The sequence below is a fragment of the Anolis sagrei genome, chromosome 2 (genome assembly GCF_037176765.1).
Source record: "Anolis sagrei isolate rAnoSag1 chromosome 2, rAnoSag1.mat, whole genome shotgun sequence".
Taxonomy (NCBI): Eukaryota; Metazoa; Chordata; class Lepidosauria; order Squamata; family Dactyloidae; genus Anolis; species Anolis sagrei.
Window position 1 is genome coordinate 72,713,469 of NC_090022.1, and position 21,604 is coordinate 72,735,072.

General features: G+C 40.6%; 2 protein-coding genes and 1 long non-coding RNA gene across 11 annotated transcripts in view; 2 read left to right on the forward strand and 1 right to left on the reverse strand.

Moving 5' to 3' along the window:
• The window catches only part of CACNA2D2 (calcium voltage-gated channel auxiliary subunit alpha2delta 2), an 809,616-nt gene extending 802,017 nt beyond the window's left edge, over positions 1-7,599 (forward strand). For all 3 annotated transcript variants that reach the window (XM_067463620.1, XM_060765787.2, XM_060765788.2), the window contains one exon: positions 613-7,599. In XM_067463620.1, coding sequence (XP_067319721.1) covers positions 613-741 — 129 coding nt within the window. In that variant the 3' untranslated portion in view covers positions 742-7,599. The remainder of the gene's footprint in view (positions 1-612) is intronic.
• LOC132769140 (uncharacterized) overlaps positions 1-13,187 on the reverse strand; it is a 58,506-nt gene extending 45,319 nt beyond the window's left edge. For all 7 annotated transcript variants that reach the window (XR_010909167.1, XR_010909164.1, XR_010909165.1 and 4 more), the window contains exons 1-2: positions 12,965-13,187; positions 8,595-8,693 (exon numbers count right to left, since the gene is read on the reverse strand). This is a non-coding gene — a long non-coding RNA (uncharacterized lncRNA). The remainder of the gene's footprint in view (positions 1-8,594; positions 8,694-12,964) is intronic.
• A 420-nt stretch (positions 13,188-13,607) lies between these two features.
• TMEM115 (transmembrane protein 115) lies at positions 13,608-21,441 on the forward strand. Its single transcript, XM_060765784.2, has 2 exons — positions 13,608-14,773; positions 19,814-21,441. Exons 1-2 carry the CDS (start codon positions 13,920-13,922, stop codon positions 20,022-20,024), a joined length of 1,065 nt encoding a protein of 354 aa, XP_060621767.2. The 5' UTR covers positions 13,608-13,919; the 3' UTR covers positions 20,025-21,441.
• The last annotated feature ends 163 nt before the right edge of the window (positions 21,442-21,604 follow it).

Sequence of the window (21,604 nt, forward strand, 5' to 3'; positions counted from 1 at the left end):
TGACCTCTGGCTATTTAACAACAAGGGTTGAAAGAGCAGGATAGGGTCTCCCTCATCAATCAGAAAGTATTGATATGGAGTTGATCTATCTTCACACTTCAAATGGCAGCTCAACACAAGTCTAAAAACTTATCTACTCATGAGGCAATTCTCCGGCCAACAAGTAGAAGTAGCATTTGTACTGGAAGATAATGTTCTCTGCAACATCTGTTCCAAAAAAACTGGCCTTTGTTGAATCATTCACATTCTGGTAACAAAACCTGGAATACACCAAGCTAGGGAATACCTCAGTGAGGTGGTGCAACTTTTATCAACTTTTCCCAGGTGCAGCTAATCTATCTCTCTTTTTAATCTTCTGTTCCCTGTTTTTTTTTTAAAAAAGTTTCCTTTCCTGCCTCTAAACAAACAATAAACAATAAGTTCATTCCAGAGTCTTAGATGTAATACTACATGAATCAGACAAGACTAATTCATAAAACAGAGTGTTGTCCTTGCAAAAGGAATGGCTACAAGAGGCACCATAACTAATCCCAGACTATGTGCATAGAAAGTCTCTCTCACAAGCGTTCTTTCTCTCTCTCTCTCTCTCTCTCTCTCTCTCTGTTTCCATAGGAAGACACCTCAGACTGTGGCAGAGGATCCTCCTTCAGGCCGTCCTTGAGTGTCTTGTTATCTCTGCAGCTGCTCCTCCTCTACTTGACTGCCAGTTGCCATCCACTGCCCTTGGCATCTTGCCTTTGAAACATCCATTTAGTCTAGCCCATCCATTTTTGTTTATGCGCCATCTCCATCCCCTCCAGACTTGCCAGAGGAGGGCAACTGCCTACTCTCATCAGCTCTGGCCACACCTTGGCACACCCTCATGAGGACCGTCTCGTTCTTCACTCAGAAGTCCAGAAGCTATGCTCATTGTTTGTTTCTCGTTTTCCTCCATCCTCTCCTTGCCCTTGCACAGCAGGTTGTGCAAACACAAGAGCTCTGAGCAAGACTTGGGGAAGCACGACCCATCGTGGCCCGCTCCACCTCGTGAACATCCTTGGGCTTTTATTCATTGCTCCTCTTCTCACCCATTGAGCTGTTGGCCAAATACCAAGAACAGTGGCCTCATGCCGTTTCCCACCCCACCCCCATTGAATCTGTGGAATTCTGGGAGACCTTTGTCAGTTTCATCAGGAGAGTTCTCATGATTTTCTTGTTGTTAAAAAAAAGTATTCATTCAACAATGCTGACAGATTACTATTCTGTTTGAAACAATTTACCTTCCCATCCTAAACATGCAAAGCAGTGCCGGCAACAACAACGATGAAAAATTATAATAGAAAAGAAAAATATTCTTGCCAAATTGATTCTTTAGTCTAGTTAACTTTTCAGCCAAATCCAGTGGCTTCTCAAACTCAAAGTAATCCTAGGATGTCACCGCAGCATTTCCATCCCACCCAATACACTCTGTGCTTTCTGAGGCCTTCATTGCTGAGTCTCTCATCAGTTAGATCCCATCTCAAATCAATTTTTCAATTATTATTTTTAGCCTGAAAATTTTAATCTAAATCTTTCTAAAAACATCTAATTTTCAAGCATTTTAGACAGATAAATTATGGTATTTATTGTCAGCAACAAAAACACAAAGAAAAAAGTTTTGACTTGAATTTTATGGTCAGTATTATTTATTTAAACTCCAAACTAAGAGGAGATGGAAAGCAAGGAAAAATATGTGGGCACATCATTCTAAGGACCCATACATGGTTGGCAGGTACAGTAGCTCTCACTGTCTTGGGCAAAATGAACAGCAAGATAGTCTCAGTCTAGTGGGCAACAAAAACAGCCCAAACTCAGTAGTCCCTGACTTCAATCATTTATTTTGCCTGTCCCAATCCTTAATGGATCCAGATATGTCTGAGTCAGTCAAGAAAACAAGACCTAATATTCTCATTCCCAAATCCCTGGAAAGACTACACGATGAACTTTTTACAGCATCCTACCTTTGAGATTGGCCAATGGTGGAGTTGACTAAACAAAAAGGACCTCCTTCCTAGTTTACAGTGTCTCATTTTTAGTAAAAGATATTCTACACCATACTGGCAACAGCACTCTGTGCCAAACCAAACAAGGAAGGTGATAGCCAAAGCTTTTCTTCCTCGATGTTATACAGAAACTGAACTGTATGCTTATAGTGCCCTCCATCTATCCAGTCTTGGGATTACAGAGGTGAATAGAGCACAGCTGAGCCTCAAAAAAGCAGATACCCTGCAGACAGCTGATTCTCTTCAGTGTCAATGCACTTTAGGAGGGAAGTATGAAGGTGTAATAATGACAGCTGTCATTCAACTGATACAGAACAGGACACATTAAGTGGCTCTGTAGGCACACATTCCATGGTTGAAATTGTTACTGATGGCAGCAGCTGCACAACGTGTTGCAAATTTTAAAATACATCACTCCGTATCCTCAAAATGCTGCGTATTGTTTAGGACTTTCCTAGGGCAAATTGCCAGCCTTTGTGCCTACTGCTTGTGCACATACAGTAATAAACATACCTTTCTCATTTAATATGAACTGAGAGGCTTAGTCACAAGACAGTTCTAAAATCTCTTCAGCTAATTGTCCCCTGTCCTCCAGTGCATTGCCTCTGCGCCTGGGAGTAGCCAGCAAAGTTGGAAGGAGCTTCCCTTTTTCCTGTTTCTTTTGATGTGAGAGCTGCTGTTGGAAATTCACATCGGGGCAATGTGAAGAACTGCAGCAATGCGCGCTAGTAGTTTGACACAGTTTCATCAATGGGAAGCAGTTAATTGCTGCATCTGTAACTATGATGATCTTTTGCTGCAGCACAATGTGATGTGGTACAGCGTACAGTAGCATGAAATGTGCACAATAGTGCACTTCATTTTGACCTCACATGCTCATTTTCTCAACCAAAAGCCTTTTCCGGTGAACTGATCCCTGACACACAACCTTTCATGCGTGCTATGAATTTCAATTGCATTTATTACCAAGAAATACAGAAAGCAAAGATGTCAATTGCATCGATCTGTATTTTTCTGAGCAAAGAAAGCGACCAAATTCATGAACTAATTTTATGAACCATAGTGTGTCTGTGGGAAATTTCTGTGATCCTGGCTGGGTGTTTCAGTACTAAACCAAATGTATGGGGAAAGCGTCCAGCAAGGAATGAGCTGTACCTGCATCATTCTACACTGACATCACAACTTGTGTGTGACACGGACTCTGGCACTTGTATTGGCTCCACAACTGTTTCATTGCAAGACAAAAGGGTATCAACACATTTGGTCCATCTTGCAAAGGTTCGGTGGGTTCAAAATCGTACCAAAGCATGCAGTGTAGACTATCTTCAAAGATGTTACCTGCGGTCCTGGTCTAGTACAGCTTGAATTGTGAAAACAGGTCACTACTCTACTAAATATACTAGTGTGGTGCAATTACGTAGTACATGTCTTGTGCAAAAAAAAATCAAGAGCTGGAAGAAGACCTTTGGAGAACATATTGTGGTGCATTTTCTTCCTTTCCAATGATACTTGTTCTTGAGACCTGGGAAAAACTGGTTTCTTTTAAAAAGCAGCTCCACTGTTAACTCCTCTGTCCACATGGCCCAAGATTTAACTGCCAATTGAATGTCATTTGTTTCAAATCGGGGACTAAAAGGGTCTTGCCACCCAAGTCTTTCACCAGCTGGTACATCTGATGCTAAGAGTAATTGTATTGCTTCATTGGTCTTGTACAGGTTTTTAGAAGAGTAAAGTGGGATGTTCTAAACAACTCTAACTTCGACATAACAGTAGAATACAGTACTGGTATTTCTAGAATATATTCCCAGTACTGATCAGTTACACTGGTTGTAGAGACACTTCCAGTATCTCACTGGTCAATGCCAAACCGTGCCAAATTGTGTGATTGTTTTGTGATGTGGGCAACTGTCTGTGGTGTGCTTGGCTGAAATTATCCCCAGTTCATTCCAATTCAGTCTGACTAAAACCATGGCCTCTTTTATGCCACTTGTTCTGTGACTCCATTTGGCTAGTGTGCTGGACCAGCAATATATCCATATGGTATACCTGCTTAATAGCTGATATTGAGAAGTGGAGAAAACCCAGGCAAAAAGAATTATCTGCTTACCAGGAGATGGCAGAAGTTTTGGAGTACTTGTCTTCTCTACCGAGAGAGTTCATTTTATATAAAGGCTTTTCCCAACTTCTTGTGTGCCTTGCCAGACAGGCAACAGAGATGCTTGTTTCTTGATCAGAAATTAGACTACTTGTTGTTGGTATTTTATATCACACAATCATTCAAGATGAAATAGCCATTGTAATCAAATTATTAGTATTTCACTTTTAATAATAAATTTTGTTACCCTCCTCTTCTCGTGGCTCGAGGTGAGGTACAATACAGTTAAATGGACCAGATAAAACACAATGCCATTAATATATATATATATTAAAATACGTACTACAAAGATTAAAACATGATACTAATAGAATGTACATTTAAAATTAATAGTTTAAAATTGATTGAGTAGGCCTGCCAGAAGAGAAAGATCTTTAATTTTCATTTAGCTGTCAAATCTCTTCTGGCAGGTCATTCTAGTCATGGGGCAGCTGATAAAAACTCCCAGCCTCTGGAAAGAAATAGAAATAATTACTTTCAAAGCTGATCATATCCAAGGAATTATAATTACAAATGTATAACGAGGAACCCTTTTGGTGTCGAGATGTAACACCAATAGGGTGAGGCGGGTTCATGATCAATCATGAAGGATTAAACAAAAAAGTGAGATGTTTGGCAGACATTTCTTTAAATATACATTGTTGGCAGCAATCAATTTCCATTTTATTTTTGCTGCAAAAAAGAGTACACATGCAACTTATTAGGACAAATTTGTCTTTGCTTCACACCCAGACTTCAAATCAGCTGTTTCCATTTGGTTTTTAAAAATTAACTACATCATAGACATCTACCCAGTTAAGTGTACAATTCCACAGGGTTATTTTTAATAAAGCGGAACCACTATTTTAAACGTTGGCATTACTGGTTCCAGCCAAGCATCTGCTACAACCATGTAGAACTGGTTTTTCTCTGATCCTATCACAAGAGATTTCATGATACATCAGAACAAAATGCATAAGATTGTGCTTACAAAGGGATTGAGTACTAAAATAATATACATTGGTATACATCCTTCTGCTTTCCACACCAGAGGTTATAATTGGGAGGGCAAAACTGTGTGACTGAAAATGATTATGAGAACAGTTGATGGATCACTTCTATTGGGGATGGACCAGCAGTTTTTTAACACTGCACAATACAAATTAAACTCTCTTTCAGTCTTTCTGAAAAGACAACTAGTTATGTTTAAACTTTTGCTTTGCATGTAGGTTACAGATATCACTAAATTCTTCGTAAATAGTGACATTTGTTCAGCAGAAGTTGTAGTCCATTAAAGCTCCCGAGATTGGACAGATTAATTATCTGGTAAAATGTTTCTGCATTTCCATCTAGCATAAATATCCTAATGACAGCCCCGTACTTTCCTGGCACTGGGTTCAGTCTCCCTTTCATTGGGGAGTGAAGGCTCCTGGACAGACAGCACTGGAGACAAGATGGAAGATCTCCAGATAGTCCCACATCAGGCAGATCACAATTTGCATTGTGGCAGATTCCTCTCTCTTAGCAGTTGTTCTGATCACACCTGGACTTCAAAGGGAATTCAACCTCTGCAATTCTGAGTCAAGAAATCAGTCACTACCAGAGGTTACAGAGGCCATACTGATTTCAGCTCCTGTCATCTGTGATATTTGTGGAAGTCATGTTTAGATATCCCTGATAAAGGCTGATAAAGGCTAAGGCCACAAGGGTCTGAGGTAGATGGAAGGTTCCCCTTTGCCATTAACGCACCCCTTTAGTTCAACAATAGTCCTTCATGTTTGTTTTTCACAATGATTACAAGGAAGAAACAAAGGCCTTGTTTTTCTGAGTTTCAGAGCCAAAGAGGGCAAGTATTTGGATCGTGATCTATTCCTAATATGAGACAACAATGTCTTGTTTTTAACTGAAGTGGGTGGTTTTTTAAAAAACTGTTTTTTATTTTATTTTTGTTGGAGGGTAAGTGTTTTGTGCATGAGCTGATGGCAATGCTGTATGTGCAGGTCTGAAGATGGAAAGCAGTACCTTGGTTATTGCCCTGCTGAGATCTTTCATGTGAATGTATAAATAAGTGTAAACGGCTGATATAGATAACCACCAGCTGTTTCCAAACTGTTGATTAGAAATTTAAATGAGGGCTGGTAAACCCATTCCCAGCAAAGTTTGAGTTATCTCTAAGGTCACATCAACAGTCAAAATCACCCCTGGTTTATAATTACATTCCTCCAGTCTTTCTTCCAGATAAATCCACTATAGGCAGATGGAGACAGTATTAAGGAGGAGAGATGGGGAAGGTGAAAGCACTACTTTATTTCTTTATCTCCAGAGAGTCCAGACTAGTAGAAATTGTAGCTTCGTAGATAATCATTACTGAGTCTATGGTGGTAAAAGAATGGAAAAAAAATTCCAAGCTCTTAAAATGATGAAAGGAGAGGAAGCAGAGAACCCAAACCATGAAAAATTGAAAGAGTACTAACCTAAACTGTAGGGATATCCGAAGTTAGATAAGACGTGGTATCTAGAAATTTGAACATCATACAGATTTCCAGAATTTTTGAGAGAAGCAAAGGAACTCAAGAAAGTTAAAACTGCAAAGATCTCTAGGGAAGAAAAGGCTTGAACAATATGGAGAAGGAAGTTTGTGGCTGGAAGGAGCCAGTAAAACTTTTATGGGAATCAGTCCTAATTAAGGACAACCCCTTTCTAATAAGCCTCAGAAAAATGCCTGATGGCTTCAACAAGCCCTTCCTGTCTGCCAGCTTGATCTCAACATATGGAAAATAGTTGTAAGACATAGGTATAATTCAAACCTCCTAACAGGCCTAATCCATTTAAAACCCATTTGAACAAAAACAATTTGTGCTTTGGAAGGAGGATGGGAAAGGGAAAGTCCATAAGCCTGATATGGTCCTGGAAGTGTGACTCCGGAGCCCAGGGGGCAGGGAGGCAATTCATTAATAACGACAAGGTTAATTAAAGGTCATATTGCTTGTAGCTTTTTCAGTGTGTGTTTGATTATGTCTATGGGAAAACGTGCTTTGCCCAGATGGCTGGCTCTGTGTTACCAGGAGTGTGTGTAAATCTGTAGTCTAGTCAGGTGCTGCTCATTTGAGAAAAAAAAATAAAAAAGAAATATACATAACTATAAATATATATATATTATATTTTAAGTTAAAAAACAAAAAGCAAAAAGCAAAACATTGAGAAGCTGTTCTTACAGCTGCTAGGATTTTATTCCTATCATTCTTCATTTGAAAATTTTTCTTTCTGATAATTCAAACTTTTTTATTTTTATTTTTATTTCTTTTTTTGTACAGAAGAGTTGGAAAATTTAAAAAAGACTAAAATCTTTGTAAAATATTGTGTGTGTGATTCCTTGTAAAATATTTTCAAATTGTTTATTACAGAGGATCAGTTATTAAATAATGTTCATATTTTCACTTCAAATGCAGTGGTTCTTTTACTGGTTCACAAAATGATGAAAATAGGCAGATGCACCACATTCCTTTTAGTGTTCTGAGGTTTATGGCTCCTAATTTCCCATTTTCTATCCTGATGAGTGAAAAATGAAAGCAAGAAACAACGGAGCCTCAGAGCCCAAGAAATGATTTGGTTTTGATCTTAGGCTGTGGCCCATTCTCATAATGAACTGGCCTGTTTTAGCTTACTCTTTGCCCTATGTTTAATCTGAATTAGAATTTCCATTGATGCTGGCTAATTAACTCACAAAGAAAGCTCATTGCCCCCCTCTATGGCACCTAAAAAAGAAAGGTGGTCTCCAGTCCATCTATTGGGTGGGCAGGTTCTTAGACATGAGAAGGACTTACCTAGGGAATGAAGTAGAAGATATTCCCTTCTAAAGCCAATTCTATTCTTCTCCTCATTAAATGGCTACAGGGCTCTGGGGGTGCTACATAAATGCAGCAGATCAGAAGGAAGGAAGGAAGTCAACAGACTACAAGGGTTATGGGTTCCCTTCAGGGAGAGAGGACGGAATATAAAATTGTTATTATTATTATTATTATTATTATTATTAGTTATTTCTCTTCTCTGTTCCTGATTATCAAGAAATCCTAGTTCTAAAGAGTATCAGGCTTCACTTCCTGCTATGTCTGACCACAGCGATAAAAAATATATATCCATCTTTTGGCCCTAGCCTGGGCTTTCTGATCTACAATTTAAAACACTTAAATAGCTGCCAAAGATTCAGAATAACTTAGAGGTTAATTCCTTTGATATTCCTCTTCAACCACATAAAAGTACTTTCTCACATACTGGAAACGAGTAGGTATGCACTTACACCTTTTGTTGTTTGCAGATGGCTCGCAGCACACATGTATGTGAGTAATTTGTAGCACCCACATCTTCAAAGAAGGAGTAGAAGTAGAGCATCTATCTTCCGTTCTACAAGTAGCAGGTTTAGAAAACATGACTTTACTCACCAAAGTTTGGCATACTTTTATCCTAATGTTACTGTTAAACATGGACAGAAGAGGCTGACTCATCAGTGTTGTGTTCTATCGCAAATAGGTCTTCTGCCACTGGAATATAAGGGAAAAAAGGTAAATGAGAATTCCTTGAGACCATAGAATGGTTCTCTGTCTCCTGGATCAGAAGAATTATATGTTTTTACTTAAGATTTAGTAACCCAGTAAACCACTCTGCCAATGGCAAGATTTTCATGAGTTTAAATAGGTATAAAACAAGACCACCCACTCCAAAAAAGAACAGACTCAAATCCCAGAAATGGAAAGAGTTCAGTTCCCTCTTCTGCTTTGCCTAAAGGATTGGATGAGTCTCAATGAGAGGGTATGCTTCTGCACCCATTATAAATTCTGCAAGTTGACTTATCTGGATGGTTATATTCTCCATTCGCATAATATGAATGCATTATAAAATGAATATGGGGCTGAATTCTTTTAAGAGACAGAGCTAAGACAGTTCACTGGTTCTGTCAGCACAAGACTCCTCGTGAGAGCAGAAAAGAACTACTACATCAGCAAACATTCAACAGAAACTACATACAAAGGTTAGCCTTGGGCTCATATTGGAGAATTAGCAATCCTTGTCAGCCTGGCCAACAATGGCAAATCATGGCAAAGTCATTCAGCAATATATGATGATTCCCCACCATGCAGCTATCTGCGGTAAGCCAAGGTGATAAATGTGAAGTAAGGGAATACTATTTATTTGTTTATCGTGTCAGAAGCAAATTAAGGGTACAGTTGTAATGCATTTAAATACACAAGCAAAGTTTAAAACTTGGCATTATACTAAATGTCCTTGGACCAGTAGCTGGCCACTTGGAGTGCCTCTGGTGTTGCTACAAGAAGGTCCTCCATTGTGCATTCGGCAGGGCTCAGACAGCATTGTAATAGGTGGTCTGTGGTTTGCTCTTCTAATATGAATCCACAATTATAAGTGCAATTATAAGCATCCAAAACTGAGACATCTAGCTTCATGTTAAGTGCCGCTCCTGGCTCTTATATATTTTATGATATGTCACATTAAATTACAATTGTGCTATGATGACTAAACAACTGAGGGCAGGGAAGAGATACTAAAAGAGAACAATTTAGACTGCAGCACACTATTTGAACACAGCAAGAGAATAGCAGGTACATAACAGTGTGTGTGTAATTGTATATATAATTATACACATCTCTCTCTCTCTCTCTCTCTCTCTCTCTCTCTATATATATATATATATATAGCTTTTATCTCTCGATTGTGATGCAAGGTGGCTCACATCAAAAAATGTAATTTAAAATCCACAACATACAAATATTAAAATAGGATTAAACATACAAATCAATTAAAATTACACAAAACATTTAAAAACTATTAAAATAATATAATGCTGTACAGCACCCCCTGGGTCACTCTTCAAACTTTGTTCTTTGAAATATAATGGTGTCCTTGGTGGTTAGGTGCTGAACTGAAGAAGAATATGCTGCATTAAAGGACACAGAAAGCCTATGATGATCCACATACATTCTTGTCACTATCCACCTTTGTCTTCTCGGATTTATGTTGCTACACATGTGCAAAGTGATCTGAACATCCACACAACTCACACAACAGCAACATTACATTCTGTAAATACAAAACATATTAAATTTGCCCTAACTATTTCTTTTTCTTGTGTAAAAAGATAATAACTCTCAACTGAAGGACTCTTGGCACAGACAAGATATAAGTAAGGGCTCCACTAGTTTCTAATCTACAATATTCCAATTAATTCAGTACTTGAGGAAAGGATTTCAAATCAGCAAAGAATTATCCAGTTTGTACTTTAGCTTTTCACATGGCACCATTATGTTTCAGCAAAAGAAAAGTGTCTTGTGGCAGATTTATTGTGGCATAAGCTTTGCTTTTGTAGATGAGTGACTCCACAAAAGTTTATGCCACAATGAGCCTGTTTGTCGTTAAAGATGAGTTGATTTCTTTTGACATCACATGTTCCACTATGTGTTTGCAGGAGCTGTAGAACAAAGCCATGAATCGTTTTTGCTAAAACAGTTATTGGTCAGGCTTTGACTGGAAAAATAAACAGCAGATGTCACATTTTGCGTGCACACACCTTTGTATTCTCCAAGAGGAAAGAATCAGAATTTTCAATTTCTTCTTAACAAACACATTCACAAATTTAGCTACTCCATCTTATACAATCATATTGTCTATCTTGCATATTAACCGAATCCCTGGAAGAAGGCAGAGTATAAATTCAATAAATAAATATATTAAGAGTAATACATGTTTACAATGAAAAATTACTTCATCTGGAGTGGAAGACATATTTGTATCTAGAGGCGTCTTGTTATCTTGTGGTGTGTATCTGGTTAATGACATACACAGAAGTAAGTTGTACTATGCCTGAGTGCTTTTTTAACAATGCACAACTCTTATTCAGCTAATGATGGTATAAATGCAGCTGTACAAGTGGGAGTTCTGCCTATGTGCCAGCACATTAAGATACACCCTGCAATGTGTGGCTGTCCCTTGTCTTAATATACTGAATGCTCCAATTAGACAGTGGGTTGTCAGCTATGTGCATTGACCAGTGACCCACATGTGAGGCACTAACTTGGCATTCAGTATAAGAAAAGGTTGCATAACTATATCTGCAACAGTATATGGGCTCAGTCAGAGAATATTTATGAAATGCGCATATGGCAGAACTACATTACATAATGCAACCACAGACTTCACAGCCTCTGCTTATATCATTACACTAATTTGAAAGGAGAGAATTAGAGATTACATTAACTTTCCTCCTTCTAATTATTCGCTGCAACTTGCCCGTTTTCCCCCAGCCTTCTTAGACCATGCATATAACCATAACTAAAATCTGGGGCTCATTCACACTACAGAATTACAATGTTATGATTTTACTTTAACTGTCCAATCTCCATGTCATTGAATTCTGATGTCTGTAGTCTGGTGAGGCAAAAGGAGCTATACTATTTAGCCTAGGGAAAGTATGGTCCTGATTTCCTCTTGGACTCATTTATTAGTCTTGGGAGCAATCCAATGATATCCACAGAACTCTCCTCCAGCACATTTCAGAGGAGTTGATTACTTCTAATCATCTTCCTTCACTGTCCAGCTTTCACAACCATGTATAGAAATGTGGGATATGATACAGTGGAAAATCCTAATTTTAGTATTCATTGATATATAAACACTTCTGGACCTCATCACAGCTATCTTTCCAAATCATAATCTTCCTCTGATTTTTTGCTGCAGTCTGCACTCTGATTAATGATAATAATAATAAGGGATGGGAAATCTTGATCTATTACAATGTCTTCCTCATATAATTTGGGCGTCAGTCCTACAAGAAAAGCAAAGCAAAAGGTAAAGGTTTCCCCTTGACATGAAGTCTAGTCATGTCTGACTCTGGGGGTGGTGCTCATCTCCATTTCTAAGCTGAAGAGCCAGCGTTGTCCGCAGATGTCTCTAAGGTCATGTGGCCGGCATAACTGCATGGAGCGTCATCACCTTCCCGCTGAAGCGGTACCTATTGATCTACTCACATTTGCATGTTTTCGAACTGGTAGATTGGCAAAATCTGGGGCTAACAGCAGGAGCGGACCTCGCTCCCAGGATTTGAACCGTCAACCTTTCGGTCAGCAAGTTCAGCAGCTCAGTGGTTTAACTCACTGCGCCACCAAAAAGCAAAGTAGATATTATTATTACTATTATTTAAACATATGGAACCCCCAATGGCGCAGTAGGTTAAACCCCTGTGTCGGGAGGACTGAAGACTGACAGGTCACAGGTTTGAATCCGAGGAGAGGCGGATGAGCTCCCTCTATCAACTTCAGCTCCTCATGCGGGGACATGAGAGAAGCCTCCCACAAGGATGACAAAAACATCAAATCATCCTGCCGTTCCCTGGGCAACGTCCCTGCAGACACCCAATTCTCTCACACCAGAAGTGACTTGCAGTTTCTCAAGTCACTCCTAACACAACAAAAAAAATTAAACATACGTAGATTTATTGTTGAAGGCTTTCATGGCCAGTATTACTGGATTGTTGTAGGTTTTTTGAGCTATATGGCCATGTTCTAGAAGCATTCTCTCCTGACGTTTCGCCTGCATCTATAGCAGGCATCCTCAGAGGTTGTGAAGTCCTACAACAGCCCATATGTAGATTGCCTGTGAGGAATTTGTTTCTTTAATTGTTCGCCTGTAAACAGAAGCCCAAGAGCTGCATTTTAATCATATTTTATCTTCTTGGGAATTTTAAATTGATTTATTTAATTATACTTTTTACCTTGGACCAAGACTGAGGGGGATTTCCTACCTTTTATAATGGTTTATTGGATATTTATGTTGAACTGCTGTTGTAAGCCGCCTTGAATCTTCGCAGAAAGGCGATAGAGATATCTCCCAAATAAATAAATAATCTTCTTTTTCAGGCTGGCTATTATTAGGCAAGCTCACTGATTAGAACAGGTAAGGGCAAACTTGGGCCCTCCAGGTGTTTTGGACTTCAACTCCCACCATTCCTAACAGCCTTAGGCCCCCTCCTTAAGCGGCTGAGGGGGAAAAGGCTGTTAGAAATGGTGGGAGTTGAAGTCCAAAACACCTGGAGGGCCCAAGTTTGCCAATGCCTGGGCTAGAATTCAACTCCCACTGGACTCAATGGGAACTACTCCTGAGAGGACGCCTCCAGCACTGCCCTCCCTCAACAACTGCCTTGGCCCCGCCCACAGACCGACCGGGGAGCCAATCAGGCATCGACGGCCACGCCCTTCAGTCTCCTCCTCCTCCTTCCACCCCAACTTCGCTTCCCTTTGGCGCCCCCAACGCACTGCAACGCTTCCTTCCCGATGCATGCTGGGATTGCTAGCTCTGACTTCCCCGGGCCTCCGATTTCCCACCGAGCATGCGCGGCTAAGGGGTCTCGCGCATGCGCGGCTCCGCTGTTTGTTTGCGTCTGAGAGGAAGTGGCGACATCAGTAGCAGCAAGTGAGGCCGCGGGCGGGGGCAGCTTCAACTTCCGGCGGAGGAGGCCGAAGGGAAGGCCTTCCTTGGCAACCCTGGATGGGGCTGTGGCAAAGAAGGCGCTTCCTGGGCCTCCTCCCGGCGCGGTGAAGGCGGAAGAGCCGCCTGGTCTCCTCTAGGGCTCGGGCTGGCTGAGGAGGGCTTCGCGGCCCGTGGAAGGAGCAGGCGGAGGCGGCCATGGGGCCGAGGCTGCGCTGAGGAGAGGCCCGGGCCTGCGTGTCCCCTCCGCCCCTGCTCCCCTCCCGCCCAGCATGAAGCGGTACCTGCCCGTGGCCCGGCAGCACTTCCTGGCCGCCCTGGCCAGCACCAGCGTGGTGGTGAAGTCCATCTGCGCCGTGGTGCTACTGCTGTACCTGCTCTCCTTCGCGGTGGACACCGTCTTCGCCCTGGGGGTCACTCCCGGCTTCCTCTTCCCGCCCAACTTCTGGGTCTGGACGCTGGCTACCCACTGCGTGACGGAGACGCACCTCTGGGACGTGGGCCTGAGCCTGGCCACGGTGGTGGCAGCAGGGCGGCTACTGGAGCCCCTCTGGGGAGCCCTGGAGCTGCTCATCTTCTTCGCCGTGGTCAACATCTCCGTAGGGCTCCTGGGCGCCCTGGCCTACCTGCTCTCCTACGTGGCGCTCTTTGACCTCTCCTACCTGTTTACCATCCGCATCCACGGCATGCTGGGCTTCCTGGGTGGCGTCTTGGTGGCCCTCAAGCAAACCATGGGCGACCGGACTGTCTTGAAGATCCCCCAGGTGCGGATGAAGGTGGTGCCCATGCTCTTGCTCCTGCTCCTGGCCGTTCTGAGGCTGACCACCCTCATCGCAAGCAACGTCTTGGCCTCCTATGGCTTTGGGGTCCTCTCCAGTTGGGTCTACCTGCGCTTTTACCAGAGGCACAGCAGAGGACGTGGTGACATGTCAGATCACTTTGCATTCGCCACATTCTTCCCTGAGATCCTGCAGCCTGTGGTTGGCCTGTTGGCCAATCTGGTGCACAGTCTCTTGGTCAAAGTGAAAGTTTGCCGGAAAACAGTGAAACGGTATGACGTTGGTGCCCCTTCCTCAATTACTATCAGCTTGCCAGGAACAGACCCTCAAGATGCTGAACGGAGGAGGTAAGGTTTATTTGGGGGGAAACCAAACTACTTGAAGATTACGTATGGTCACATTGGGAGATGGCAAGAAGGATATGGAAGGAGGCCCTCATTTGATTGCAGGCTCTCATCCAATATCATTTTATTTGCAGAATCCTGCAAATGTTATAACTATGTATACAGGTTTTCAATTTATTCTTCAGTTTATCTGTGTGTGTATTCATGGTCTTACAAAAGTATCAAAGTCAAGGGCATAATTTTAAAAATAGCCAGGGTGCTATGTGATCTACAACTTTCACATTAGCCTACAGTGGCCAATATAATTAAATAGTCTTATATTTTCTTTTTAGGATTGAGGTTGGTGCTTAAAATGTCCCCATACATCCTGTAATTTAATTATCAGTATATGTTGAATTGTTCCAGCTTGGAATACTTCTCTTCCAGAATTATTTCATGTTGCTTTAGGCCCATTCTACACTGCCATGTGAAATCCATTATCTGCTTGACTCATATAATCCAGTTCAGAGCAGATAATCTGGGATCAGATCCTGGGATATAGGGCAGTGTAGATCCAGCCTTAGATGTGTGCATGCAATCAGGTTAGAAACAGCAACCTTGTCTTTTATTTATTGCACAGTGATGAAAAAGCAGCAACTACCCAAGACATTACCTCTGAAAATAATTCTGTCTTGTTGTGAAGACTGAAACTATAGAATTGGGATAACCATGCAGTTCGCAGAAGACGCTCCACTTTGGTGGAGGTTAGCGGCACAGGACACCTGCAAAATTGGAAACACTACACATTAAAAAAAATTTTTTTTGATCTGATAGATTGCCTTTTTAGGAATTTAGGTCCTCTAGCATGATTCTATGATCAGCCTCCACTGGAAAATGATCATAGAGTCACACTAGATGACCTAAAACAGTGGTTCTCAACCTGTGGGTCCCCAGATGTTTTGGCCTTCCCAGAAATCCTAACAGCTGGTAAACTGGCTGGGATTTCTGGGAATTGTAGGTCAAAATACCAGGGGACCCACAGATTTGAGAACCACTGATCTAGAGGTTCCTAAAGGTAACATATTAATCAAATCCACAAATAAGCAAGTCTCGTTAAACCCACAAAAATGAAGGGCTGACTGCAGAAGTTTGTGAACCCAGAAAAATTATAAGCCATCCATCCTGTGGACAGCACTTCTGGATTTAATAAAATGAGATTATATTATATTATATACACTTAAGTCAAAGTGGAGATCTTTACTTCTCGATATAGCACATATTTACTTAGAATTACAAATCTCATTTTGTTCAGTGAAGTCTTACTCAATGCTGTCTCATGATTCTACAGCTTGGTTGAGTTTGGACATCAAATGAAGAAAAGGGCTTTTTCTTGTAATTATTATTATAGTTAGCTTCCCAGTACAGCTGTAGGTAATACATTCAGACTTCTTCATTATCTTGAGCAGAACTGGCCAAAGTGCAGCCCTTTGGATGTTGGACTGCAAACCTCAGCACCCCTAGCTGGCATAGCTAATGCTAAGGAATTCTGGGAGTTCCAATCCATCAACATCTTCCAATGCAATAGTATCTGCAAGGCCACATAATTCATACCCTTAAACTAAGGCAGGGCAATGATCCGACTACCAGGCCCACTTAAATTTGTGTCTTTCTTTGGGTATAGCATCAGCCTAAATATTCTGAAGCAGAGTTTCTCAAACTATGCTCCCCCAGATGTTTTGGACTTCAGGTCCCACAATTCCTAACAGCTGGTAAGAGATGAAGTCCAAAAAACCCGGAGGCTCACAATTTGAGAAATACTGTTCTAAAGGCACCAGATCCCATCTGATCTTGGAAACTAAGCAAATCAATCCTGATTAGTACTTAGATGTGAGACTAATGAATACCAGGTGCTGTAGGCTTTATTTCAGAAGGGAGAACTAGCAAAGCCACCTCTTGAGTTTTCCTTGCTTAAGAAAACGTTATGAAACTCTTGGAGTTGTCATAAATTGACAGGCAACTCAAAGGCGCACATACAAAAAAGCTTCAATTTTAGTGTATTTAGGTTTGCTGTAAATTAGCTTCATACCTCATGGATTCAGGATAAAAGAGAGTATATGTAATATGTAATAACATGTCTTTTTAAAAATGTTAGCACCATATGGCCATAGTACAATAAGTCCTTAATAGCCACTGGGGTTTAGTTCCATGGATGCCCAGGTCCAGATATAAAATGAGACTTGAGTGTATGCAATATTTAATAGCAAAATAAAGGTTTGCTTTTAAGATTTTTTTTATGAAATATTTTTAGATGTAGATGATTTGTTTATTTTGTATCAAAAGCATTGCATAAATTAGTATAAAACTGATAAAAATAGAAGGTGTGCAGATGTAGATGATTGGATCCATGGATACAGAATCCATGGATACGAAGGAGCAGCTGTGCTCCAACATGGAGCAAATCAAAATATTGAGATTAATTGCTGGGCAGTTAATCTCCATGTTTCATCAACATTATGAATAAGCATTATGTGTCTTGACTGTGTAAAATTATCAAACAAATTCAGTCCTATATTTTTCATAAGATTAGGTTAAAATAAGTGATTTTGATAGTATCCCTTAAAGTATTGAAATTCTCCCTTGATCATCTTTTAGCACTTTCTGTAGATAAGCTTTGCACAAACTGTCTACTGTTAACCTTGAGATGTTTGTCCCAGCTTTATGTGCAGGAGGGCTAATGTATGTATCCAATGCTGTTTAAACAGCTAAAGTTTGCTTCAGCTGACAGCCTACATGCCTCATTGCAAGGTGGTTTTTGCAGCCCAAACATGACAGTCAAATCAGTGATGTTTACAGGATTTCAATAGTGGAAAGAAGAGATGAAGATGTTCTGTGTAGCACACTAGGGGGACATTTATGGTGCTCTGGCTCCCTCCAGTAGCATAGAGACGTGTCACCACTACTGCTGAGTGTTAGCAGAAATAATGGTAACAGCCAAAACCTTGTGATATTAACCACCACTGCTGTGCAGCTCTTTGCAGATTAGGTGTATCCTGCCCACCAGGACATTGTCTGTTCTTGCTTGGAGTTCTCCTTGGCACAAATGAAACCTTGTTTCCGTTGGATGTCCATGTGCATACTAGCAGTTTAGCAGATATTTCCCTTTATGGTTTAGATTTGATACAAAATTCTTGGAATGGAAGGTTCCTCGTACACCCTTTTTAGTGTGGAAAGGTTCTACAGGTAGGTAAATTTCAATCTGTATAAACAATGTTATCATAAAAAGGAATACCATTTGGGATTTCTTTGTGCAGAACATTTAGAAGGGCTAAATGACGATCACTTGATTGTAAAGAACTATTCTGCTTAATGAAGGGATTGAAAATCCTTATTGCTTGTTTGAAAGATATAACAAGAAAGAGCCTATTAAAAGTGGCCTTTTATTTGCCCTTAGTTTAGGGGATGTTAGCTGCTCAGTTTGGAACACAAATCTCAAGCACTGTTTTAATAGTAGAAAAAGAGGCTGTTCAATTTCTAAATGTTATTCATTATTGTTATTATTATTATTATTATTATAACTGTATTTTTGTATCCCGCCACCATCTCCCCGAAGGGACTCAGGGCGGCTTACATGGAGATCAAGCCCAGTCGGACAGAGTCAAAATACTACACAATAAAAATATATATACAACATCATAGAAACATAATTAAAAACATCATGCATCATACAACAACCAGTAGCCGAGCATAATGAGTGTCCATCATGGAGACATTGGGATTGGCTTTAATCCTGTGAACTTCAGTAAGCCTCCAAGAACATTTCTGTCAAACCCATTTTTTCCTATTTTGTTTTCTTGCATGTGTTGGGGAATCATTGAGCTCTCTAGTTATTTCTAAACTATAATGTTTAGCATTACTCACCATTGGCTGCGCTAATTGGGCTGCTGGGAGTGGCAGTCCAATGTCTGAAGGCCTGTTTGAGTCACATCTCTATCAAACAAATGTTCATATCACAGGTAGGAAAGATTTGAAAAGGAGAAATTTTAAAGATAGTGAAGTATAGATGCAAATAACTGTATTTATGTCAAGCTGACTGGGTATGGAAATCTATTAGACATATATTAAAGCTGCTTTGGATGGCCTGAGCCCAGCTCTAGAATGAACAATTGCAAAGGTGGAGTGCTTGGCCCCATGCCTGAATGAGAAAGATTATCACATTTCCTGAAGCAGAACATGAAATAAAAAGCATGTGTGCACTAACACAGCAGTCTAAAATGAACAATTTTACAGCTACAGGCTATGTTGAAGTAACTGCCCATCTACTGTGCAAAATAGGACATGTGGGGTTAATCATATCCTGTTGTTAGGTGCCTTCAAGATTTTTCAAATTTATGGCAACTCTGTCATGGATTTTTCTGGGTCTGACAGTGGGTTCCCATGGCCAAGCAGGGAACTGGAATCCAGAGACAGAGTCCAACACTCAAGCCAGTCACTATACCATGGTGGCTCTCAATAACACATATTTTTTAATTTGCCCCAATACTGTTCCCCAACTTCCCTGTAACTTTCTTTCATGGATTTCTTCTCTCTTTTACCTTCATCCATCCATCCATCTCTCTATCTATTGATCTATTCCCTTTATTTCTGTGTGTTTATGTGAAATATCCATCACATAAATACAATTACTCTTGTACAAGAAAGTAGAGTTTATTATCTTCACATTGCTTTGAATGTTATGAAGTTTAATCTCTAAATGCCTGAATGGTCGACACATTTCAGACAGTACTGAACATAAAATAAAATGACAGCATTTAATTCTGATATGGTGTAGGCACTGTACAATGCATTAAAATGAATTAACACAGAGTTTGTTTTCTACATAAGTTGCATGAGATGGGGGTGGACAGGTAAAAAATTAATCTTTGATGTTTGAGTCATGGTTTGTCCCTCTCATCCATAGATAGATATGGATGCTTTTGATGGCTAGTACTAGAAGACTCCTCTTCCTTGAAATGCAGCACATCGAATTAACCTGCACTGACCTTGAATGTTTTTCTCATTCCATAGACAATTGGCGCTGAAGGCTCTGAATGAACGTTTGAAGCGTGTGGAAGATCAGTCAGCATGGCCTAGCATGGAAGAGGATGAAGATGAAGACAGCATGAAGGCCGATGATCCATTGCTACCAGAGAAGAGCCGGGACACTCTCACAGCCGGAAAAGCAGCCAGCCAGGAATCCAGCCTCATAACTTTTGAGGATGCCCCTTCACAATTGTGACCATGACCCACCTGCTCTCTTTTCTCTGCCTGCCCCTGTATGTCAGAGCTGCTAATGATCCCTCATGTGCCCTCCCTCACAGCACTGCCTGCTCTGCAGGGAACAAAACACTATGCCTACTGACCCAGAGAGGCACTCTCCTCCCTTCCAACATTTATTAGCCACATGTGGCCAAGCCCAGGTCTCAGGACTCTTGGGGTGGAAACTGTTAAGTCACACAGACCTGGAATTATGTTTCTTCTCTTCAGAGGGGTGCTTGAAACTGATAATTTGTTTCAGAATTGGAAGGCAAAAAGGGAGATCTACATCTCCTTAATTCAGTAAAGAGCATCAAGCTGAATAAAAAACTCTGCAAAACCAGGCTGACTGGTAGTTGCCATTGTGGCTATTAAGACGTGTGCTTGTGTCTGGCTCCTTTTGGCGACATTTCTGATTAATCTGTTTAGGGTCCTGTACTGCTCAGCCTGGTGAGTTCCCTCCCTCTTTTGAAGTTTAATGCCAAACTATATGAACTTTACCAGATTATGGCAGAGTAAGCTCAGCAAGTGATCTGTGGCACTTTTCCTCTTGATTAACTTTTCATTTAGTGACAATGTTTGTCAAATCACAGCTTCCCTTATTTCCTTCTAGAGTTGGTTTTGTTATTGATTAAATGAGCAAGCACTTTCCTACAAAAGTCCTTTGTGGTATTAACCTTCCTTCCTTTACATAGATATGGTAACTCTGGTGAGCCTTGCCACAACAAGCTGCTGCATTAGACTCCAGAAGGACCCGCAGTTAAAAGCCTTTTAATAACAATATGACCACTCAGGTCTACCTCCTTTTTTATGTTAAAAGAAGGAGTTTAGTGATTCTGAGCAGCTTGCTTGTAGTATAGCAACAACCATGTGAAGAAGCATCTTCTGAGACTTTCCATAGGATCTCCTATAGGAAATTTTATTTGTGCTTTAGCTATTGGTTTTTCTTCATTTCCTTTTGCAGTGATTAAAATGGCACAGTAGCCTCTGTCTTTGGTGGAGTACCATTGTATTCAGGGACTATTGGGATTAATTTTTTGCTAGTGGTTCTGTTCTGTTTTTCAAGGTGCTTTTTTATGGGACTCTTGACAATTCCTCTGTTGCCTCATTTTTCTTTTGTTTAGACCATTAGCTTTTTTCTCTACTTTGGACTGAGGTAGCCTTTTTTTTTTCTTTTTTTTTTTTGGTAGGGCAGCAAGCCCTAAATATGTAGTACCCTGAGACGAGCCTCAAAGGACATAATCCTCCCACGTAGAGAATGGGGTTAGGGGACACTTAACAGAATTGGAAAAGTGTGAGACAATGTTGTGATAATTTTTTTAAAGGACCACATGAGAAGGTTTGTGTCAACCAGGAAATAAACACACAAATTTCAGTATCAATAAACAGTTCTTTCAAAAGGTGCTTCTTCATTGACTTTTCAGACCTTCCTTGCCTTGAGCATATAAACTCTTACTTGGAGTTGGTTGTTGGCTCAAACTTTTAATTACAGCCAACAGAGTGAAAAATGTTAGGAGTCAAGACGACTTACAATAGCTTTTTTTAATTGTTAAAGATTTACAC

Excerpts from the sequence above, each read along its gene's own strand:
- TMEM115 (XM_060765784.2), top strand. The coding sequence starts at position 13,920 with ATGAAGCGGTACCTGCCCGTGGCCCGGCAGCACTTCCTGGCCGCCCTG. Across the intron at positions 14,774-19,813 it reads CAAGATGCTGAACGGAGGAG|ACAATTGGCGCTGAAGGCTC; the intron begins GTAAGGTTTATT and ends CTCATTCCATAG.